The 23481-nt window shown below is 44.7% G+C and overlaps 1 protein-coding gene and 1 pseudogene across 3 annotated transcripts in view; one reads left to right on the forward strand and one right to left on the reverse strand.

Moving 5' to 3' along the window:
• BRAP (BRCA1 associated protein) overlaps positions 1–23279 on the forward strand; it is a 44425-nt gene extending 21146 nt beyond the window's left edge. For 2 of the 3 annotated variants that reach the window (XM_010378962.2, XM_030939421.1), the window contains 6 exons: positions 4047–4122; positions 5382–5520; positions 5881–5990; positions 9300–9389; positions 15147–15250; positions 20799–23279. In XM_010378962.2, the coding sequence (XP_010377264.1) occupies positions 4047–4122; positions 5382–5520; positions 5881–5990; positions 9300–9389; positions 15147–15250; positions 20799–21162 (883 nt within the window). In that variant the 3' untranslated portion in view covers positions 21163–23279. The remainder of the gene's footprint in view (positions 1–4046; positions 4123–5381; positions 5521–5880; positions 5991–9299; positions 9390–15146; positions 15251–20798) is intronic. The other variant, XM_030939420.1, reaches the window with a different exon arrangement.
• LOC104674587 lies at positions 19187–19651 on the reverse strand (annotated as a pseudogene).
• Positions 23280–23481: the final 202 nt, after the last annotated feature.

The following is a 23481-nucleotide window of genomic DNA, read 5'->3' on the forward strand; positions in this document are numbered from 1 at the left end:
GGGGCTGTGCCTGGCTTGCTCATTGCTGTACCTCTCATACCTGGTAGGGGACATGGCACACAGGAGGAACTTGGTGGACACTAAGAAGCATATAAATAAACTGGGTTTTTGCAGCTTATCACTGCCCTGCTTATTTAGCTGGACAAGCGTCTTGCTCCAATTCCATGGAGTCCTCAGTCAATTCTTGGGTATCATTTGGGAGTTTTTCAAGGAATTGTCCAGTTGCCTTGAACAAAGCCATACTGAGATATGTGCATTCCTTAAAGTGTTTATCTGTATCTTCAGTCCATCTGCTATACCAGTTAAGTTTTTTTTTTTTTTTTTTTTTTGAGACAGAGTCTTGCTCTGTTGCCCATGTTGGAGTGCAGTGGTGTGATCACAGCTCACTGCTGCCTCAAACTCCTGGGCTCAAGTGATCCTCCCACCTCAGCTTCCCAAGTAACTGGGACTACAGATGTGCACCATCACACCCAGCTAATTGTTTTTTGTTTGTTTGTTTTGTGGAGATGGGGTCTCATTATGTTGTCTAGACTGATCTTGGACTCCTGAGCTCAAGCAGTGTTCCTGCTTTGGCCTCACAAAGTGCTGGGATTATAGGCATGAGCCACGATACCCATCCCCAGTATACCTTTTGATATAAATTAACTGTTTTAGAACCATAGCATTTTAAAGTTGGAAGTTTCCTCAGGGACCATTTTTTCCAACCACTTGAGTTTATACAGGAGGAGGACACTAAGGCCCAGAGATAAGAATTTGCAAGCGAAAAGTGTCATGGCCAGAGAATGCCAGAACTGGGACTAAAATTCAACCTGTCATATGGGGTGTAAGACAGGCCATTTGCCCTCAAAATCATGCAGTTCATTTAGTAAGGTTTGAGCCTTGGTATAAGCATAGAACTGTGAGAGATGCTGAGACAGAGGAAGCAAATTCAGGTCCTCTTTGGGATGGGTTGGTCTAAGAGAGTTTATACTTGTACATAAATGCATGTGGTTCAGGGTGGAGATTGGAAGAGAGAGTGATGGCATCCCTAACCAGGAGTACTCAGGAAGGGCTGCAGTAGGAGGCAGTGTTGGTCTTTTTGATACAGAAAGATGTCAGAGAAGGCCATTCTGGGAAAAGCTCCCAAAGATCTCATCAGGAAAATAAGATAAAATTATTTTTTGCAGAGAAAGGCAGGAAGAATTTAATAAACTGTTTATTATTATTATTGTTATTATTATTATTATTATTATTATTTTTGAGACAGAGTCTCACTCTGTCACCCAGGCTGGACTGCAGTAGCACGATCTCGGCTCACTGCAACTTCCACCTCCCGGATTCAAGCAGTCGTCATGCCTCAGCCTCCCGAGTAACTGGGACTGCAGGCGTACACCACCACACCTGGCTAATTTTATATTTTTAGTGGAGATGGGGTTTTGCCATGTTGACCAGGCTGGTCTCGAACTACTGACCTCAGGTGATCCACTCACCTCAGCCTCCCAAAGTGCTGGGATTACAGGCATTAGCCACTGTGCCTGGCTGATAAACTGTTGATTATTTTTTAGTAGACAGATGAGGTGGTATATCATAGAATGCTAATTGTTTATTTATAAGTTTATTTTTGTAATTTTTTTTTCTTTTCAAGATCAAATTTACATTTCAGAAAGATCATTTTGATCATTTGGGCACAGTGTAGAGAATTGGATTTCAGAACCAGTTCTGAAATCTAATTTTGTTGTTGTTGTTGTTGTTGTTTTTTAGAAGGGCTTTCTCTACATTGGCCAGGGTAGACTTGGCTTCATGCCATCTTCCTGCCTCGGCCCCCTGGCCTCCCAGAGTTCTGGGATTACAAATGTGAGCCACTGCACCTGGCCTGTTTTCTTTTTCAACCACCTTCACAGCCACCACACAGACCGAAGGAATGAGACAAAACCAATTTCCATCTCTAATAAGACTGCATTCTGCTTTCTGGCTGCCATTTCTTTCTTTGAGTCTGTCTTCTGCCTTCTCTTTTGATGCTGAAGGAAGAAGTGGACTAGATCCTTTCCTTTCTTTTACGCAGATAGAGCTGCATCATCTGTGACGCACACTTAGTGTTCTTCCTGTTTATTCCCTTTTCTTGGTTTTATTTACTCAGTTGGGTAACAAACTGTTACTAGTTATATCTTTTTTTTTTTCTTTTTAGACAGAGTTTCACTCTTTTGCCCAGGCTGGGGTGCAATGGCACAATCTCGGCTCACCACAACCTCTACCTCCCAGGTTCAAGCGATTCTCCTGCCTCAGCCTCCCAAGTAGCTAGGATTACAGGCATGCGCCACCACGGAGTTTCTCCATATTGGTCAGGCTGGTCTCAAACTCCTGACCTTAGGTGATCCACCTGCCTCGGCCTCCCAAAGTGCTCAGGTTACAGGCGTGAGCCACCGAGCCCAGCCACTAGTTATATCTTGAAAATTGTTTCTTCCTGGTGCCAGTTCAATCAGCCTCAGCTATAACCCACTTTCTGTCCTAGTTGCCCATCTGACAAAGATACTCATGACTAGTATTTAGCATTGTTTTATGTGGAGTATAATAGAAAACAGTTAATGGACTTTTTCAACTTTGTTTTTATTGGCTTTTAGTAAATTGAGACATGAATGCCTGATAGAGTGCTGATATCTTCCACATGATGTTCATGGTGCAGTGAGATATCATGTGCATTTCAATAAGTACATTAATACCTTGTGTTTAGCCAGGTGCGGTGGCTCATGCCTGTTATCCCAGTACTTTGGGAAGCCGAGTGGGCGGATCACTTCAAATCAGGAGTTCAAGACCAGCATGGACAATACGGTGAAACCTTATGCCCACTAAAAATACAAAAATTAGCTGGGCCATGGGGGTGCACGCCTACAATCCCAGCTACTTGGGAGGCTGAGGCAGTAGAATCGTTTGAACCTGGGTGGCAGAGGCTGCAGTGAGCTGAGATCGCGCCACTGCACTCTAGCCTGGGTGACAGAGCAAGACTGTGTCTCAAAAAAAAAAAAAAAAATCTTTGTTTTTTACTACAGATTTTAAATCCAATTCTTAGGAGCAACCTGGAGAAGACAGGGTACTTTTTGAATGATTTAAATCTTTGGGAAATGGGGATAAGGCAGGTTGTTTGGAGTAAAAATACATTACAGGCCAGGCACGGTGGCTCATGCCTGTAATCCCAACACTTCAGGAAGTTGAGCAGGCAGATCACCTGAGGTTGGGAGCTCGAGACCAGCCTGACCAACATGGAGAAACCGCGTCTCTACTAAAAATACAAAATTAGCTGGTGTGGTGGCACATGCTCCTCGGGAGGCTGAGGCAGGAGAATTGCTCGAACCTAGGAGGTAGAGGTTGCAGTGAGCCAATACCACGCCATTGCACTCCAGCCTGGGTAACAAAAGCAAAACTCCATCTCAAAAAAAAAAAAAAAATACAAGCCAGGAGCGGTGGCTCACACCTGTAATCCCAGCACTTTGGGAGGCTGAGGCCAGTGGATCATGAAGTCAAGAGATTGAGACCATCCTGGGCAACATGGTGAAACCCCATCTCTACTAAAAATAGAAAAATTAGCTGGGTGTGGTGGCGCACGCCTGTACACTACTAGTAGCTAGTAGTCCTAGCTACTCAGGAGGCTGAGGCAGGAGAATCGCTTGAACCTGGGAGGCAGAGGTTGCAGTGACCTGAGATCACGCCACTGCACTCCAGGCCAGGCAACAGAGCAAGACTCTGTCTCAAAAAAAAAAAAAAAACCCATTATAAATAATCAGACATGAAATGAAGTCCTAATTGTAACCTGCAAATACTTAGCTCTTTGATCGTCTAACCTTTAGACAGAAGAGCAGAAAAGGACATGAGGCAGATCCCAATCTCTCCGTTCTTCTCTGTTTTATCAAGATTTTTTATATTTTTATTTTGTATATTTTAAGTGATATCCTTAGTTATGATAAAAATAGCATATAAGAGGAGGAGGATATAAAATCCAGTGTTTGACTTTTGGGTTCTGTAACAGCTGTCATTTATATTTAACCTGCACCATTATCTTTTGGTGTCCTGGATAGGTGTCCTGTTTGCCGGTACTGTCAAACGCCCGAGCCAGTAGAAGAAAATAAGTGTTTTGAGTGTGGTGTTCAGGAAGTAAGTAATGGGTGATGGAAAAGAACAAAGAACGCAGCTTTAACTGTCATGAGTTTTCTTCTGCCTGGTATGACTTAAGTTCTTTATTTTTATTTTTTATTTTTTATATTTTAAGAGACAGGGCTTACTCTGTTGCCCGGGCTGGTCTCGAACTCCTGGTCTTAAGCAGTCCTCCCACCTCAGCCACCCACAGTGCTGGGATTGCAAGTGTGAGCCACTGCACCCAGCCTAAATTCTTCTAATTTTTGAGACTGATTTTTTTTCTTTTTGTCTAGGGTCGGGCAAGACATATGAATACACAAATTGTGTTACTCCTGAGCTAAATTTATTCCTTTTTTCTTTGCACTTTTGAAAGGGTTAGGCTTTTACTGATGAATTGTGAATTTTTTTCTTGCTATTCACATAAGTGCTTCTTAGAAATCAGCAAAAAAATGACCCATAAAAAAGCATCCTTGATTGTTGGGTTTTAAACATACATTTAATCAGGTTCCTGTAGGAATAGTTTTTTCTTTCTTTTTTTTTTTTTTTTTTTTTTTTTTTTTTTTTTTTTTTTTGAGACAGGGTGTCATTCTGTTACCCAGGCTGGAGTGCAGTGGCATAATCATAGTTCACTGTAACCTCAAATACCTGGGCTCAAGCCTTCCTCCCATCTCAGCTTCCCAAGCAGCTGGGACCACAGGTGCGTGCCACCATGGCCGAGTGTTTTTGTTTAGTTTTGTTGTGTTTTGGTGGAGTTGGGGTCTTGCTGTGTTTCTCAAGCTGGTCTTAAACTCCTAGGCTCAAGCGATACTACTGCCTCAGCCTCCCAAAATGCTGGGATTACACGTGTGAGCCACTGTGCCCAACCAGCAATTCTGTCTTCTTGTGCCTCAGGCCCCTTCCCACTCTGAGCTGGATTGATTGTTTGTTTGTTTGTTTGTTTATTTTAAGATGGAGTCTTGTTCTTACCGCCCAGGCTGGAGTGCAGTGGCATGCTTTTGGGTCACTGCAAGCTTCACCTCCTGGGTTCAAGCGATTCTCTTGCCTCAGCCTCCTGAGTAGCTGAGATTACAAGCACCTGCCACCACACCCAGCTAATATTTGTATTTTTAGTAGAGATGGAGGTTTCACCATGTTGGCCAGGCTGGTCTCAACTCCTGACCTCAGGTGATCCACCTGCCTTGGCCTCCCAAAGTGCTGGGATTACAGGTCTGAGCTACCGCGACCGGCCAGATCACTTATTTTTATTTAACTAATTAAGATCTTACCTCTTCCGGCAGAATCTTTGGATTTGTTTAATATGCGGCCACATAGGATGTGGACGGTATGTCAGTCGACATGCTTATAAGCACTTTGAGGAAACACAGCACACGTATGCCATGCAGCTTACCAATCATCGAGTCTGGGACTATGCTGGAGGTGAACACCACTCTCTTTTCTAATTTGGACTCATTCTGTGTGGAACTTTGCCTTTGCAACCTCTTCACTTTCCCTCCCAGCTTGAAATGTCATCTTCTGACAGCTGTTGCAAACCCAAATTCTCAGTTTCCCTGAGGGCATTATTTTTCTAGGAATGGCTTGAATCATACACATTATAAACGGAGTTAATACTTCCATTCTTCCTTTCTCCCTCCCCTCTAAAATTCAAATGATTTGACACTTTTAAAGAAATGTTATAAAGCATTTAAATTCTATCTGAAAAAAACAAAAATTTTGTCAGAGGTAAAAAAAGACCCTTTTCATTCTAAAGAAACACACTTTTGTTGACTCTTTCTTTAGATAACTATGTTCATCGACTGGTTGCAAGTAAAACAGATGGAAAAATAGTACAGTATGAATGTGAGGGGGATACTTGCCAGGAAGAGAAACTAGATGCCTTACAATTAGAGGTAAGAGACTGAATGAGTTATCACTCAATATCTGTTTCTACTGCTGTTTACTATTCTAATTTGAAATATTTGTCATTTACCTGGATGTACATTTTTGTTAAAAAGTTTGGTCATAGCTGGGCGCGGTGGCTTATGCCTGTAATCCCAACACTTTGGGAGGCTGAGGCAGGTGGATCACCTGAGGTCAGGAGTTCAAGAGCAGCCTGGCTAACGTGGTGAAACCCCGTTTCTACTAAAAATGCAAAAAATTAGCTGGGCATGGTGGCACACACCTGTAATCCCAGCTACTTGAGATGCTGAGGCAGGAGAATCGCTTGAACCTGGGAAGCAGAGGTTGCAGTGAGCCCAGGTCACGCCATTGCACTCCAGCTTGGGCAACAAGAGCGAAACTCTGTCTAAAAAAAAAAAAAAAAAAAAGCCGGGCGCGGTGGCTCAAGCCTGTAATCCCAGCACTTTGGGAGGCCGAGACGGGCGGATCACGAGGTCAGGAGATCGAGACCATCCTGGCTAACACAGTGAAACCCCGTCTCTACTAAAAAATACAAAAAACTAGCCGGGCGAGGTGGCGGGCGCCTGTAGTCCCAGCTACTCGGGAGGCTGAGGCAGGAGAATGGCGTGAACCCGAGAGGCGGAGCTTGCAGTGAGCTGAGATCCGGCCACTGCACTCCAGCCTGGGCAACAGAGCGAGACTCCGTCTCCAAAAAAAAAAAGTCTAAGTTTCACTGTTAGTGCCTTATTACTTTCGTCCTTCATTGTGATATCTGTAGTTGTCTCAAGTTCAGTGTTGAGATTGTCTTTCTGTAGCTACAGGGTAGAGCACAGTGGTGCAGTCTTGGCTCCCTGCAACCTCTGCCTCCCGGGTTCAAGCAGTTCTCCTGCCTCAACCTCCCGAGTAGCTGGGACTACAGGCGTGTGCCACCACACCCAGCTAATTTTTTGTATTTTTAGTATAGACAGGGTTTCACCATGTTAACCAGGATGGTCTCAATCTCCTGACCTCGTGGTCTGCCTGCCTCGGCCTCCCAAAGTGCTGGGATTACAGGCGTGAGCCACCATACCTGGCCACGAGTCATGTTTTATATAAATTTTGAAAAAGGTTGTTTTAGAAACATACCTTAACCTTAGGAGGAAATGGACGTTTGAAAACTTGCTTATTTTGGCCGGGCACGGTGGCTCAACCCTGTAATCCTAGCACTTTGGGAGGCCAAGATGGGCGGATCACGAGGTCAGGAGATCAAGACCATCCTGGCTAACACAGTGAAACCCCGTCTCTACTAAAAAAAATACAAAAAACTAGCTGGGCGAGGTGGCGGGCGCCTGTAGTCCCAGCTACTTGGGAGGCTGAGGCAGGAGAAGGGCATAAACCCAGGAGGTGGAGCTTGCAGTGAGCTGAGATCCGGCCACTGCACTCCAACCTGGGCGACAGAGCGAGACCCCATCTCAACCAAAAAAAAAAAGAAAGAAAACTTGCAAGACTTTTAAAAGTCTGATAGTCAGTAAAATGGCCTAAAATGAGGTTTATATTATTATCTTTAAAAAGTTATTCTATTAATAAAAAAGGATCAAATACTTTTAAGTATTTAGAATAAGTAAATCCTCCACATTAAGTTTGTACATGCATTCTGTTCATACAAGAAATACTGGCAGGGCACAGTGGCTCACGCCTGTAATCCCAGCACTTTGGGAGGCCGAGGTGGGTGGATCACCTGAGGTCAGGAGTTTGAGACCAGCCTGGCCAACATGGTGAAACGACACTTCTACTAAAAATACAAAAATTAGTTGGGTGTGGTGGTGGGCGCCTATAATTCCAGATACTTGGGAGGCTGAGGCAGGAGAATTGCTTGAACCTGGGAAGCGGAGGTTGCAGTGAGCCGAGATGGCATCATTGCACTCCAGCCTGGGGTGACAAGAGTGAAACTCCGTCTCCAAAAGAAAGAAATATTTATTGGCCAGGCATGATGGCTTATGCCTGTAATCCCACCACTTCAGGAGGCCAAGGCTTGATCGTTTGAGTTCAGGAGTTCAAAACCAGCCTTGGCAACATAACAAGACCTTGTCTCTACTAAAAATAAAATTTAAAAACAAATTAGCCAGGTGTGGTGGCATGCACCTGTAGTCCCAGCTACTCAGGAGGCTGAGGCAGGAGAATCCCTTGAGCCCAAGAGGTTGAGGTTGCAGTGAGCCATGATTGCACCACTGCATTCCAACCTGGGCAAAAGAGTGAGACCCAGGTTTAAACAAAAAAAAAAAAGAAAAATATTTGCTGTCACCTACTGGTGCTAGTGCTGCAAATGCAGCATTGAACAAACTCCCTGCTCTTGTGGAGCTTAGGGTTCAGTAGCATAGACATTCTTCTTGCCCTCTCTGTAGCCTGCACACATGTTTATATCTCTTCTATTCTTCTAGAATGGTTTTTCCAAAATGGAGATGTGACCTTGCCACTCCTTGGCCTTGGATTCCCCGTTGCCCATATTTGTCAATAGTATAATACCCCAAAGCCTTCTGCTGGCGTCATGTCTCCTAACCTGGCACACCAGCCTTATTAGTGTTACTCGTTCATTTCTGAAGAGATTCTAATGTCCACAGTTCTGTCTTGGCCAAGTAGTTCTCTGGACTCGGATCTCTGTCTTTATCTGTTCTCCTCCTGTCTGTCAGTGCCCTCTCAAATCTCGCCTTCTCTCAGATCTTACTGTCATATGCCATCTGTCCCTTCCCTGTGGTTACACAGCACTGTTCATTCATTCATGCAGTCACGCAGCAAACAGTTCTTGACGTCCACCGTGTGCCAGGCATTGGAGATACAGCAGTAGAGATATAACCCTCACTTTCAAAGAGTTCACAGTCCAGTCAGGGAGACAGGCAGGTAAATTGGTGATAAAGTGTTGCTGTCCTGAGTGCTGTTACTGATAGGCACAGTGCTAAGGGAGCTGAAAAGGGGCACCTGACTCAAGTGCTGGGTGGGACAGGATGGGACAGGACTGCTTCATGGGGGCAGGGAGACAGGTAAGTTTGAGTTATACATAGATTTAAAACCACTGTGGTTCTTGTTAAAGTCAGCTTGACCAGAATAATTTTTTTTATAAGTACATTTATTCTGACTAGATTGTAAACCGCAGGAGGACGGAAGCATAATGTCATTTCTGTCCCCTGGTCCAGTATATATTGAGTAGAGTGGAACCAGGGTGTAAATATACATTCTGTTGGTTAGTTTTAGTTTTCTGTGGATCATTAAAGATCAGATTTTTAAATTGGATTTCAGAGATTGACAACAGTGACTTACATTTTGGTCTTTATTCTCTATGTTTCTAGTATTCATATTTACTAACAAGTCAGCTGGAATCTCAGCGAATCTACTGGGAAAACAAGATAGTTCGGATAGAGAAGGACACAGCAGAGGAAGTAAGTCTGTTTGGTTTGGTGACTGCTGAAATGCCACATGGCAGGGCACTCTGATGGGGATTGTGGAAGGCAGAGTACAGGGAAAGAGGAATCTTACCATCTTCCCTTCTCAGGCTGGTAACAGGTGGAAAACTTTTGCCACTAAAAAGAAACTTTGGATTTAAAGGCTTGACTGTTTTGATATTTTGGGGTCTTAGGGGGTTTTGTTTGCTTTTTTTATTTTTTATTATTTTTTTAAAACCTCAATCTGGTTTTCTAGTGCCTTGTGAAGTTCCGCTAAAAAGATAGAAGTATCTACATAAGGGTTTTCCATTTGAGTCAGGCACTTGGGAACCGTTGCCTTTGGGAGCTAAACATGAACTTCTAAGGCAGTGAAATGGCGCAGAGCCCTTTTAAATGGAAGGAAATAAAATTGGGCAGAGATATTGGCACTTCATTATTCACCCTGAAGGTCTAGGGCAGCAGTTTTCAAATTTTAATGAAATTTAAAAAATTCATTAAAATTTAATCCTTTAAAAAAGATGCCATTCACTACTTTAGCAAAATTAAACAGTGGTATGATTTTGGTGGAAACTCAGATGGAAGGCCCAGAGCTCTGTCTCCAGTATGTGCAAGGAACCCTGTGACTTCCAAAGAAGGTAGTCTGAAAACTAGTAAGCACCTGTGTATAATTGTGTATAATTATGGCTCTAGGAACCTTTCTTTGGACCTAGGGACAGTGTCTGTAATTCAGTGATTACCTTAGTGTGAAATAAAATCTTGTAACATTTCTCAATTACTTTAGTAACTTTGTGAGTCCCCACCTGTACTTGGACCTTCAGATAGGCAGTACAGAGCTGGGCTTGGGGCCCACCTCTGAGGTGGCTAGGAATATCCTGGAGCTTAGCAGGCAGGGCCATGGGCCCCAGTTTCTGGATATGCCGTAAGTGGGCAAAATCAGGGTTTGTAAAAATTAATGCTTAACGTCAGCTTTAGGCCAGGTATAGTGGCTCACACCTGTAATCCCAGCACTTTGGGAGTCCGAGGCAGGCAGATCACTTGAGGTCAGGAGTTCGAGGCCAGCCTGGACAACATGGCGAAACCCAATCTCTACTAAAAATACAGAAATTGGTCGGGCGTGGTGGCAGGCGCCTGTAATCCCAGCTACTCGGGAGGCTGAGGCAAGAGAATTGCTTGAGCCCAAGAGGCAGAGGTTGCAGTGAGCCAAGATTACACCACTGCATTCCAGCCTGGGCAACAGACTGAGACTCCGTCTCAAAAAAAAAAAAAAAAAAAGAAATCAGTTTTAAAATGATTTGCAGTTAAAAGTTATTGATGAAATTCTTACAAGAGCCTTCTAATCAACACAAGTGCCCTTCCGGAGGCACTCAAGGTCACTTGACTTTACTAGTTCTGAATAGGGCTTGATTAGAGTATGTGCAGGGAGGACCGCCTCCCAATGCTCTTGATGGAGGCAGAGCACGGGTCGCTGCCGCATACTATGAAGTCATGGCTCATGGGAAGTGCATTGGCAACTCTGCTGCAGCTGCACTCATGAGTTTTTCCATGGGATATACCAGCGTGACTATCTCAAGTGCTTCATCCAGATGCTTGAGAGCTAAGCTCAGGATTCTCTCTGCCCTGTAGGATTCTTTAGGGTTAACTTCATTCCCTAAAACATGCCAATGAAAAGCAAGTCAAGGGGCAGGGAAACGAAACACTGAAACTCATGTTTGCTTTTAGGTCAGGGTGAAATGGAAGCCAGAGCAGCTCTAAATAAAATGCTTAGGGTGCTTAAAAGGATGCTTTTGTTTTCTGGTAACAAATGTCATTTAGCCATAAGTTAATTGATGATGCAAGACTTTTGTTCCACCACCGTCCTTCTTTTGGCCAGTCTCTTGTCCGTTAGCACCCCCAGCAGTAGAATATGTTCAGGGAGAACCAGTAACCCAGACCCTGGGTCTCACTGACAGAGATTCTTGTTTGTGGGCCTCCTGTTGATGTGAAGGAGGGGTGTAGATCAAGGTTGAAATTCATTGTAGGCTTCAGTTATAAACACTGTTTCTTTCCCCCAGTGCCTTAGGTAGTGCCGTTATAGTAGCATGTGAGCAGAGCCTATTCTAGACGACGAAGCTCACAGACACTCAAAGGTTCTTAGTTTTCATGGCCACGTATGAAGAACACACGGTAGGCAGAGGTAGTCGTAAGGTGAACTCCTCTAAAAGTACATCTTTTCTTGTGGATGTCTAGCTTCATTTTAATCAGTATTTTGCCAGCTGTGGATTGTAAAATGAGTTTGGTGGACCACAACTAGCATTTTTATTAGATAAAATAGTGTAGATGTAAATATTAGGGTGTATTACAATTAACATTTTTTTTTTCTGAGATGGAGTTTTGCTCTGTCTTCCAGGCTGGAGTGCAGTGGCGCCATCTCGGCTTGCTGCAAACTCTACCTCCCAGGTTCATGCTGTTCTCCTGCCTCAGCCACCCGAGTAGCTGGGACTACAGGCACCCACCACCACGCCCGGCTAATTTTTTGTATTTTTAGTAGGACGGGGTTTCACCGTGTTAGCCAGGATGGTCACGATCTCCTGACCTCGTGATCCGCCCGTCTCAGCCTCCCTAAGTGCTGGGATTACAGGCATGAGCCACTGCACCCAGCCGACAATTAATATTGTTTTGTGAAACTCGTTTCAGGTTTGTGTGTGGCATGGATGTTTCTTACTGTGGGCTAATGGTCAGAAGTTTTCATTTGTTTTTTGAGATGAGATCTCACTCTGTTGCCCAGGCTGGAATGTAGTGGCACCATTACAGCTCACTGCAGCCTCAGGCTCACCTCTCACGCTCAAGCGATCCTCCCACCTCAGTCTCCCTAGTTGGGACCACAGGAGGGTGCCACTGTGTCTGGCTGATTTTTTAAAAAATTTTGCTCAGATTAGGGGGTCGACTGGGCGTGGTGGCTCGCCACGCCTCTAATTCCCAGCACTTTGGGAGGCCGAGGCGGGCAGATCACAAGGTCAAGAGATCAAGACCATCCTGGCTAACACGGTGAAATCCCATCTCTACTACAAATACAAAAAAATTAGCCAGGCGTGGTGGCACGTGCCTGTAGTCCCAGCTACTTGGGAGACTGAGGCAAGAGAATCACTTGAACAGGGAGGCGGAAATTGCAGTGAGCTGAGATTGCGCTACTGCATTCCAGCCTGGGCAACAGAGTGAGACTCCCATCTCAAAGAAAAAAAAAAAAAAGAGAGAGATGGGGAGCGCTTATTATGTTGCCCAGGTTGATCTCCAACACCTGGGCTCAAACAAACCTTCTGCCATGGCCCTCCCAAAGTGCTGGGATTACAGGCGTGAGCTGTGGCACTGGACCAGAAATGTTTTAAAAAGCACTAATTTAAATCGTTAACATTTGTCTGTAACAATATTAAAAACCTTTTTGGCCAGGCGCAGTGGCTCACGTCTGTAATCCTAGCACTTTGGGAGGCCAAGGCAGGCACATCACAAGGTCAGGAGATCAAGACCATCCTGGCTAACGTGGTGAAACCCTGTCTCTACCAAAAATACAAAAAATTAGCCGGGTGTGGTTGCAGGTGCCCATAGTCCCAGCTACTTGGGAGGCTGAGGCAGGAGAATGGTGTGAATCCAGGAGGCGGAGTTTGCAGTAAGCTGAGATTGCACCACTGCACTCTAGCCTGGGTGACAGAGCGAGACTCCATCTCAAGAAAAAAAAAAAACACACAACAAAAAAACCTTTTTAGGGTTACCTTTGTATTTTCATCTTGATTTAAATGTGTTTAGCTTAAGTATCTTTACTGTCCAAGACATGTACAATTTGGTTCCTTATGATAGTAATTTCTGTCCTTTTCAACTTCCTTTAACTGACAGGAGTAAGTTTAGGAGAAAATTTCTTTTTTTTTTTTTTTTTTGAGATGGAGTCTTGCTCTGTCGCCCAGGCTGGAGTGCAGTGGCCAGATCTCAGCTCACTGCAACCTCTGCCTCCCGGGTTTACGCCATTCTCCTGCCTCAGCCTCCTGAGTAGCTGGGACTACAGGTGCCTGCCACCTCGCCCGGCTAGTTTTTTGTACTTTTTAGTAGAGACGGGGTTTCACTGTGTTAGCCAGGATGGTCTTGATCTCCTGACCTCGTGATCCAGGAGGCTGAGGCAGGGAGGGTCTTGATCTAGGGAGGTGGAGGTTGCCGTGAGCCAAGATCTCGCCACTGCACTCTACCCTGGGTGATAGAGCAAGACTCCATCTCAAAAAAAATACAATACAATACAATAAAACAAAAATAAATTTTCCATTCAAATGAACTTTAAAATCAACCTCCATTGGAAGAACACGGAAGAGTTTTGTTTTGTTTTGTTTTTTGTTTTGTTTTGTTTTGTTTTGTTTTGTTTTTGAGCACCCAGGCTGCAGTGCAGTGGCGCTATCTTGGCTCACTGCAACCTCCATCTTTTGGGTTCAAGCAATTCTCTTGCCTCAGCCTCCTGGGCAGCTGGGACTACAGGTGCATGTCACCACACCCAGCTAATTTTTTTATTTTTAGTAGAGAAGGGGTTTCACCATATTGGCCAGGCTGTTCTTGAACTCCTGACCTCATGATCCGCCCACCTCAGCCTCCCAAAGTGCTAGGATTACAGGCGTGAGCCACCACGTCCAGCTGGAAGAGAGATTTCTAAATGTTCTTCTATGTCATAAAAATCAAAATAGCTTTAAAATTGCTCGAATTCTAGTTAGGTATTATTTTTCTCTTCAATATTGTTTAAAAATAACAGAGCACTAGATCCTTTTGAAATTTTCTCCTGGCCGGGCGTGGTGGCTCAAGCCTGTAATCCCAGCACTTTGGGAGGCCGAGGCGGGCAGATCACGAGGTCAGGAGATCGAGACCATCCTGGCTAACACGGTGAAACCCCGTCTCTACTAAAAATACAAAAAATCAGCCGGGCGTGGTGGCGGGCGCCTGTAGTCCTAGCTACTCAGGAGGCTGAGGCAGGAGAATGGCGTGAACCTGGGAGGCAGAGCTTGCAGTGAGCCAAGATCGCACCACTGCACTCCAGCCTGGGTGACAGAGCGAGACTCCGTCTCAAAAAAAAAAAAAAAGAAAAAATTAGGCTGGGCACAGTGGCTCACGCCTGTCATCCCAGCATTTTGGGAGGCCAAGGCAGGTGGATCACCTGAGGTTAGGAGTTTGAGACCAGCCTGGCCAACATGGTGAAACCCTGTCTTTACTAAAAATACAAAAATTAGCTGGGCATGGTGGCAGGCACCTGTAGTCCTAGCACTTTGGGAGGCCAAGGCTGGGGGATCACCTGAGGTCAGGAGTTCAAAACCAGCCTAGCTAACATGGTGAAAACACATCTCTACTAAAAATACAAAAATTAGCCAGGCATGGTGGCACATGCCTGTAATCCTAGCTACTCGGGAGGCTGAGGCAGGAGAATCGCTTGAACCGAGGAGGCGGAGATTGTAGTGAGCCGAGATCGTGCTACCGCACTCCAGCCTGGGAGGCAGAGCGAGACTCCATCTCAAAAAAAAGAAAAAAAAAAAAAGATCTCCCAGCATTTTTAATCCTGTTACAGAAATTCTTTCAAATGATTACCTCACCTTTTCTTTATATTTTTTCCCTGTCTGGAAACTGCTATATGTCACCTTTTCTAATTTTGATTTGTCAAAGTTACATACATATAATTAGGGGGGAAAATATGATGTTAGCCCCAAAGAGCACACCACATTACGTTTGTGAAATGAATCTGATTTCTGTTTGCTCTCTCAGATTAACAACATGAAGACCAAGTTTAAAGAAACAATTGAGAAGTGTGATAATTTAGAGCACAAACTAAATGATCTCCTAAAGGAAAAGCAGTCTGTGGAAAGAAGGTAGGTACAATAGGTTATTCTGTTGTAACAGGCTCTGTAAACAGACAGTTTCTTTCATTCCTATGGAAACACGCTCATTTTCAAATATACGTATCACCAGGTTTTCAGGAGTCTCCCTATGTATGGAACAGGCTTCTTGTTTATTAAAAAATGTGGGGTTTCATACCAGATGGATGCCATGTGGAATGCAGTGCTCTCTCCTGATGTCTGTGCGCCTGAAGTGTGTGCAGATATCTTACATTTTTGCCTGTGAAAAGCAATTTTCTTCCATCCAGAGCCTTTGGCTTCTTTGAGCCATTGTGACTGAGAACTGGCAGTTAGGAAGGAGACTGTGTCTAAGCTGGAAATGTTATATGCTGTGGCCTTGGGCAGGAGTTAAAGGCAAAAGATGTTGAATATGGAGCAAAAAACTCATAAATGGCATAGCAATAACATTCCTTATTTACTGTTATTTGGGAAGATAGTTGCTACTGATTGAAATTACCAGCCAGGCGTGATGGCTTATGCCTGTAATCCCAGCACTTTGGGAGGCTGAGGCCGGCAGGTTGCTTGAGCCCAGGAATTCAAGACCAACCTGGACGACATGGTAAAACCCCATCTCCACTAAAAATACAAAAATTAGCTGGGCATAGTGGTGCATACCTGTAGTCCCTGCTACTCAGGAGGCTGAGGTAGGAGGATCACATGAGTCCGGGAGGCAGAGGCTGCAGTGAGCCAACATCTCACCACTGCACTCCATCCTGGGCAACAGCGAGACCCTGTCTCAACAAAAATAAATTTTTTTTAAGCTATTGTAAAAACAACACTACAAAATTAATAGAAGTAAAAATTTAAAATTACCCTATACTTTCAGCACCCTAACAAATTGAACAACTGTGTTAAAGAATAGAGCTTAAACTGGAAGGTTTTTTGTTTTTTTTTTGTTGTTTTTTCTTTTTTTGGAGACAAGGTTTTTCCCTGTCACCCAGACTGGAGTGCAGTGGCGCCATCTCAGCTCACTGCAACCTCCGCCTTCTGGATTCAAGCGATTCTCCTGCCTCAGCCTCCCAAGTAGCTAGGATTACAGGAGCACGCCACCACACCCAGCTAATTTTTGTATTTTTAGTAGAGATGGGGTTTCACCATGTTGGCCAGGATGGTCTCAATCTCTTGACCTCATGATCCGCCCGCCTTGGCCTCCCAAAGTGCTGGGATTACAAGCATAAGCCACTGCACTCGGCCAGCTCGCTACATCTTCCACCTCCCTAGGCTCAGGTGATGCTCCCACCTCAGCCTCCCAAGTAGCTGGACTACAGCTGTGCACCACCAGCCCTGGCTAATTTTTTTTTTTTTTTTGAGATGGAGTTTCACTTTTGTTGCCTAGGCTGCAATGGCGTGATCTCGGCTCCCCGCAACCTCTGCCTCCAGGGTTCAAGCTATTCTCCTGCCTCAGCCTCCCGAGTAGCTGGAATTATAGGCGTGTGCCACCATGCCTGGCTAATTTTGTATTTTTAGTAGAAACGGGGTTTCTCCATGTTGGTCAGGCTGGTCTCAAACTCCCGACCTCAGGTGATCCGCCCACCAAAGTGCTGGGATTACAGGCATAAGCCACCGCGCCTGGCCTCTGGCTAATTTTTTGTAGAGACTGTTTTACCATTACAGGTGTGGGCCACCACACCCTGCAAAACAGGAAGTTCTTTTTCACCCCCTAGATCCTGCTATCTAGTGTTAACCATTATTATCCAGTACTAGTGAATATTTATTCTAGATGTTTAGCTCTGCCCACATAAATATCTCACATGCATAATCTTTTCTCTGCAAAAATAGAATGCAGGTGTTATCTTTGATAAAATATGTTTTTGGACTTTTTTTCATACTGGCACATCTAAATCTGTCCTGATCTTTGTAACATCTGCATGCTGTTTCATTGTATGGATGTACCATAATTATTTTTGTTCTTGTTGTTGAAATAAGGTCTTGCTGTGTTGCCTAGGCCGGAGTACAGTGGTGTAATCATAGCTCACTGCAACCTCCAGCTCCTGGGCTCAAGTGATCCTCCTAGTCTGAGCTTCCTGAGTAGCTAGGACTACAGGTGTGTGCCACCATGCCTGCCCAATTTAAAATTGTTTTGTAGAGATGGGGTCTTGCCATATTGCCCAGGTTGGTTTTGAACTGTTGGCCTCAAGTGATCCTCCTGTCTTGGCCTCCGAAAATGCTGGGATTATAGGCATGAGCCACTGCACCTGGCCTACCATAATAATTTTGACCAGTTCCCTATTGATTGTGTCAAGTTGTGTCAAATCTCACAGTACTATAAGCAATACTGTAAAGAGCATCTTTCTCCATGTCTCTTTTTGCCCAATCTTGAGTATGTATATTCTATGGGATAAATTCCTAGAAATGAAGTATCTGTGTCAAAGGGAATGCAGTTATTTATTTATTTTTTTATTTATTTTTTGAGACGGAATCTTGCTCTTTCGCACAGGCTGGAGTGCAGTGGCATGATCTTGGCTCACCGCAACCTCCACCTCCCAGGTTCAAGCAGTTCTCCTGCCTCAGCCTCCCGAGTAGCTGGGATTACAGGCACACACTGCCACACCGGCTAATTTTTGTATTTTTAGTAGAAACAGATTTTCACCATGTTGGCCAGGCTGATGTTGAACTCCTGACTTCATGATCCACCCTCCTTGGCCTCCTAAAGTGCTGGGATAACAGGCGTGAGCCAACGTGCCTGGCCCAAATTTTTTATTTTTATAGATATTGCCAAGTTGTCTTCAAAAGAGTTTATACCAGTTCATGCTCCAGTGCCAGTGTGTAAGTGCCTCTTTTCTCATGTCTCAGCTCTTGGGTGTTCTGATACATAAAAATAGTATCTTAAATAGTGGGGTTTTTTTGTTTGTGGTTTTTGTGTGTGTGTGCTTTTGATTTTTGTTATTTTTTTGAGACAGGGTCTTATTCTGTCAAACAGGCCGGAGTGCAGTGATGCAATCACAGCCCACTGCAGGCTGAAATTCCTAGGCTCAAGCAGTCCTCTGCCTCAGCCTCCCAATTAGCTGGGTCTACAAGTGCACATCACCACACTTTAAATTAAATAGCTAATTTATTTAATGTTTCTTTTGTAGAGACGGTGTCTCACTATGTTGACCAGGCTGGTTTCAAAGCAACCTTCCTGGCCTTAAGTGACCCTCCCACTTTTGCCTTCCATAGTGCTGGTATTACAGACATGAGCCACTCTACTGGGTCTCAGATGGTGTGGGTTAGTTGTTTGAGACAAGGTCTTGTTCTGTCACCCAGGCTGGAGTGCAGTAGCATGAACACAGCTCACTGCAGCTTTGACCTGCTGGGATCAAGCAATCCTCCAGCTTCAGCCTCCTGTAAATCTGGTACCACTGGTGCACGCTACCACACCTGGCTAATTTTTTTGATTTTGTGTAGAGACAGGGTCTTACTTTGTTGCCCAGGCTGGTCTCGAACTCATTTCCTCTTTTTTTTTTTTTTTTTTTTTGAGACGGAGTCTCGCTCTGTCGTCCAGGCTGGAGTGCAGTGGCCGGATCTCAGCTCACTGCAAGCTCCGCCTCCCGGGTTCACGCCATTGTCCTGCCTCAGCCTCCCCAGTAGCTGGGACTACAGGCGCCTGCCACCTCACCCGGCTAGTTTTTTGTATTTTTTTTTTAGTAGAGACAGGGTTTCACCGTGTTAGCCAGGATGGTCTCGATCTCCTGACCTCGTGATCCGCCCGCCTCGGCCTCCCAAAGTGCTGGGATTACAGGCTTGAGCCACCGCGCCCGGCCCTCATTTCCTCTTTCATTTGCTGAAGCGATCCTCTCGCCTCAGCCTCCTGGAGTGCTGGGATTCCAAGCATGAGCCAATGCACCTGGCCTCAAATGGTGGTTTCATTTGCAATTCTTTTTTTTTTTTGGTATATAAACCATTTATTAACAGACAAGGCCTACAGACTTATTTCTTCTTGGACACGTCCACGGTGCGGCCACGGTGGCAAGTGGTCTTGGTGTGCTGGCCTCGGACACAAAGGCCCCAGAAGTGGTGCAGCCCTCTGTGGGCCCGAATCTTCTTCAGTTGCTCCAGGTCTTCACGGAGCTTGTTGTCCAGACCATTGGCTAGGACCTGGCTATATTTTCCATCCTTTACATCCTTCTATCTGTTCAAGAACCATCTGGGATCTTACACTGGCATGGATTCTGCAGAATGGTGATCACACGTTCCACCTCATCCTCAGTGAGTTCTCCCACCCTCTTGGTGAGGTCAATGTCTGCTTTCCTCAACACCACATGAGCATATCTTTGGCCCACACCCTTAATGACAGAGACGGCAAACTGTTTCCGCCGCCCATCGATGTTGGTGTTGAGTACTCGCAAAATATGCTGGAACTTTTCAGGGATCACTAGAGACATGGCGGCAGCACAAGCAGCGGTGTGTAGGCCTCCTGTGGAAGAGCTGCAATTCTTTACTTATGAGTAAGACTGGACATCAAGAAGAGGGCACTCCCAAGTCTAAAGCCCTTTGGTTAGAATAAGTGCCCTTTTTTTTCCCTTCAGCAAATGCAATGAAGTCAGAGTACTTGACTCTCCAAGAATGCCACTTTTCCTCATAACTTCCTTATCACAGCTATCATCTGCAAGGCACCTATTTAACCACTGACTACAAAACAAAGAAGCAATAGAATTTTTACCATCAGTCACAGAATAGTTTCTGCTACTGAAAAATTTCTGATGCTTTTTAAAAAAGTGTCTTAAAAGTACATTTGTGGGCTGGACGCGCTGGCTCACACCTGTAATCCCAGCACTTCGGGAGGCTGAAGTCAAGAGAGATTGAGACCATCCTGGGCAACATGGTGAAACCCTGTCTCTACTGAAAATACAAAAATTAGCTGGGCACAGTGGCAGGCGCCTGTAATCCCTGCTATTTGGGAGGCTGAGGCAGGAGAATCGCTTGAATCCAGGCAGCAGAGGTTGCAGTGAGCCAAGATCACACCACTGCACTCCAGCATGGGCAACAGAGTGAGACTCCATTCAAAAAATAAATAAATAAAATAAATATATAGTACACTTGTGGACTGGCGCAGTACATCATGCCTTTAATCCCAGTACCTTGGAAGGCCAAGGCGGGTGGATCACCTGAGGTCGGGAGTTCAAGACCAGCCTGGCCAACATGGCGAAACCCAGTCTCTACTAAAAATACAAAAATTAGCCAAGCATGGTGGCGGGTGCCTGTAATCCCAGCTACTTGGGATGCTGAGGCAGGAGAATCACTTGAACCCAGGAGGTGGAGGTTGCAGTGAGCTGAGATTGTGCCATTGCATTCCAGCCTGGGCAACAAGAGCGAAACTCCATCTCAAAGAAAAAAAAATACGCTTGTGTTAAGTAAAGCAAAATTCTTGCTTTGCATAGCTTATTGCGATGGCAGCAAACCAGTCTCCCTCATCATGGGAGAAAGGGGTCTGTCCTAAAGGGATTCTGAAGTCATGGTTTCTCTGTTCAATCTCAGAGCAGAAAGGGGACTGTGTCAGCAAATGAAAAATGTGCTTTTGTCTTCCTTTGTTTTTCTAAAGGTGCACTCAACTAAACACGAAAGTGGCCAAACTCACCAACGAGCTCAAAGAGGAGCAGGAAATGAACAAGTGTTTGCGAGCCAACCAAGTCCTCCTGCAGAACAAGTTAAAAGAGGAGGAGAGGGTGTTGAAAGAGACCTGTGACCAAAAAGATCTGCGGATCACCGAGATCCAGGAGCAGCTGCGTGATGTCATGTTCTACCTGGAGACACAGCAGAAGATCAACCATCTGCCTGCTGAGACCCGGCAGGAAATCCAAGAGGGACAGATCAACATTGCCATGGCCTCAGCCTCGAGCCCTGCCTCTTCTGGGGGCAGTGGGAAGTTGTCCTCCAGGAAGGGTCGCAGCAAGAGGGGCAAGTGACCTTCAGAGCAACAGACATCCCCGAGACTGTTCTCCCTGGCACCGTGAGGGTGTGCTGGGACCTTCAGCTAAATGTGAGGGTGGCCCCTAATAAGTACAAGTGAGGATCAAGCCACAGTTGTTTGGCTCTTTCATTTGCTAGTGTGTGATGTAGTGAATGTAGAGGGTGCTGAGTGGAGAGCTGATGGAAAGGGGCTGCGTTTGAAAAGGTCTTAAGAGTTCCCTAACCTCAGACATTCTAATGACCATTTTGCCTTCCTGCTTGGTAGAAGCCCCAACTCTGCTGTGCATTTTTCCGTTGTGTTTATGTAGTTGGTATATTTGACATTGAGTTCTGGGGTAGGTTAAAGATGTTAAGTTATTTCTTGTAACCTCAAAGGTAAGGTTATCTAGCACTGAAGCACCAAACCTCTCTGAGGTCATAACCGCTGCTTTAAAGAGAGGTTTCCATTGGCTACTAAGGAGTTATGAAAATTCCCTAGCAATAGTGTCATATCATTATCATCTCCCCCTTCCTCTAGGGAGTGGAGGAATTGCTTGAATGTTATCTGAAAAGAGGCCTGGTAGTAAACCGGGCCCTGGCTCTTTACCAGCAGTCATCTCTTCTTGCTCTGGGGCTAGCCAGGAAAAACAAACAACCCGGGGCACATTAGGTAGACTCAGTGTAGGAAAAATGGTGGCAGCTCCACTGTTTATTTTTGGTGACTTCATACGTCATTATGAACCGCAATTAAGGAGGAGGCTTAATGGCTGTTCCCAAACTCAAACCTCAGAGTGGATATCCTAGCATCTAGCAAGACTGAGTGGGGAGATTTCTCATCCGTGTGAAAATGTAGAGTGAGGCCTCTGACTAGCTAATTGTGTATTTTGCTGGGTTCAGTATTTTCTAAATGTTTACAAAATATTGGGCTGCATGTTCAGGTTGCAGCTAGAGGGAGCTTGGGCAGATTTTCAATTATGCTTTCAAGATATAACCAAAGGCTGTTTCTAAATCCTAAAATTAGAATTTCAACAGAGCCCCCTTTAAAACAGTCATATAATGCTTGTGTGGGCCAACAGAGGGGCTGTGTACTCTCTCTGGAACCATAAATGTCAAGTAATTCATAACCTGCAGTAACTGAGCAAACTTAAGACCTGTGTTGGAATTTAGTTTCTTGAAGAGATAGAGGGATAGGTTAGCAAGATGTATTGTTAAATGAGGGGTTTTGGTTTTTGCTTTATAATTAGCCAAAGGTTTTCAAATGATCACATTTCAGAATAGGTTTTTAGCCTGTAATTAGACCTCATCCCCTTTGACCTAAATGTCTTACATGTTACTTGTTAGCACATCAACTGTATTGCTAATCACCATCCATTTTTGTGGGATGTGCTGCAGCATTTCCCAAAAAACTTTACCTGTAATGTTGCAAAATGAATGTACTCAGACATTAATTTTTACTTAGGGAAGACCAACTCTTTGAGTCTCTCTTGGACTTATATATACAGATATCTTAAGAGTGGGAATGTAAAAAAAAAAAAAAAAGAGTGGGAATGTAAAGCATAACCTAATTCTCTTTCCTATAGAGATTCTATTTTATTTAAAATCTATTTTTACACTAGTTAGAATCCTGCTGTTTTGGCCAAGTAGTTGTCTTGCATGTCTGACCTTGCAGAAGCTGTGGTGGATCATAGCATACTAATGAAGAGAATTAGAAGTAGTTTACAAAGCTCGCTCACTCATTTCTCTGTGATCCCCTCTATCCAGCGGCTCCACCACCACCTGGGAAAACAGATTTTTCAGCACAGGTGGGATAAATGCTCTGAACAGGCTGTGCCCAGAGGAATGAGCAAGTAGGCAAATGTTTCCAAACTACTTGAAGGTTTTAAAAAAAAAAGTTCCAGAAAAATCTTACCAGGATATGTAAAGAAAATGTGTGTGTGTGTGTGTGTGTGTGTGTGTGTGTGTGTGTGTGTGTGTGTGTGTGTGTATGTGTTATAAAAACAAGGAGTCATGTTTGAAATTCACAATATCACATCAGACAGAAGCTGTTTTCTTCAGGATGGAAATGAACCACTTAATATACCCATACTACCTTGAACAATGAAATTGAATTAAAATAGCCAGACTTTGAAATTATTCTGCCCTGTGTGAAATTTGTGTCTCTGACTGACATTTGCTTGGGAGCATGTCTCTAATAATCTAAGAAAGTGTCAGCCGGGCACAGTGGCTCAACGCCTGTAATCCCAGCACTTTGGGAGGCTGAAGTGGGCAGATCACCTGAGGTCAGGAGTTCGAGACCAGCCTGGCCAACATGGTGAAACCCCGCCTGTACAGAAATA

This window comes from Rhinopithecus roxellana, chromosome 10 (assembly GCF_007565055.1).
Source record: "Rhinopithecus roxellana isolate Shanxi Qingling chromosome 10, ASM756505v1, whole genome shotgun sequence".
In the NCBI taxonomy this organism is placed as follows: Eukaryota; Metazoa; Chordata; class Mammalia; order Primates; family Cercopithecidae; genus Rhinopithecus; species Rhinopithecus roxellana.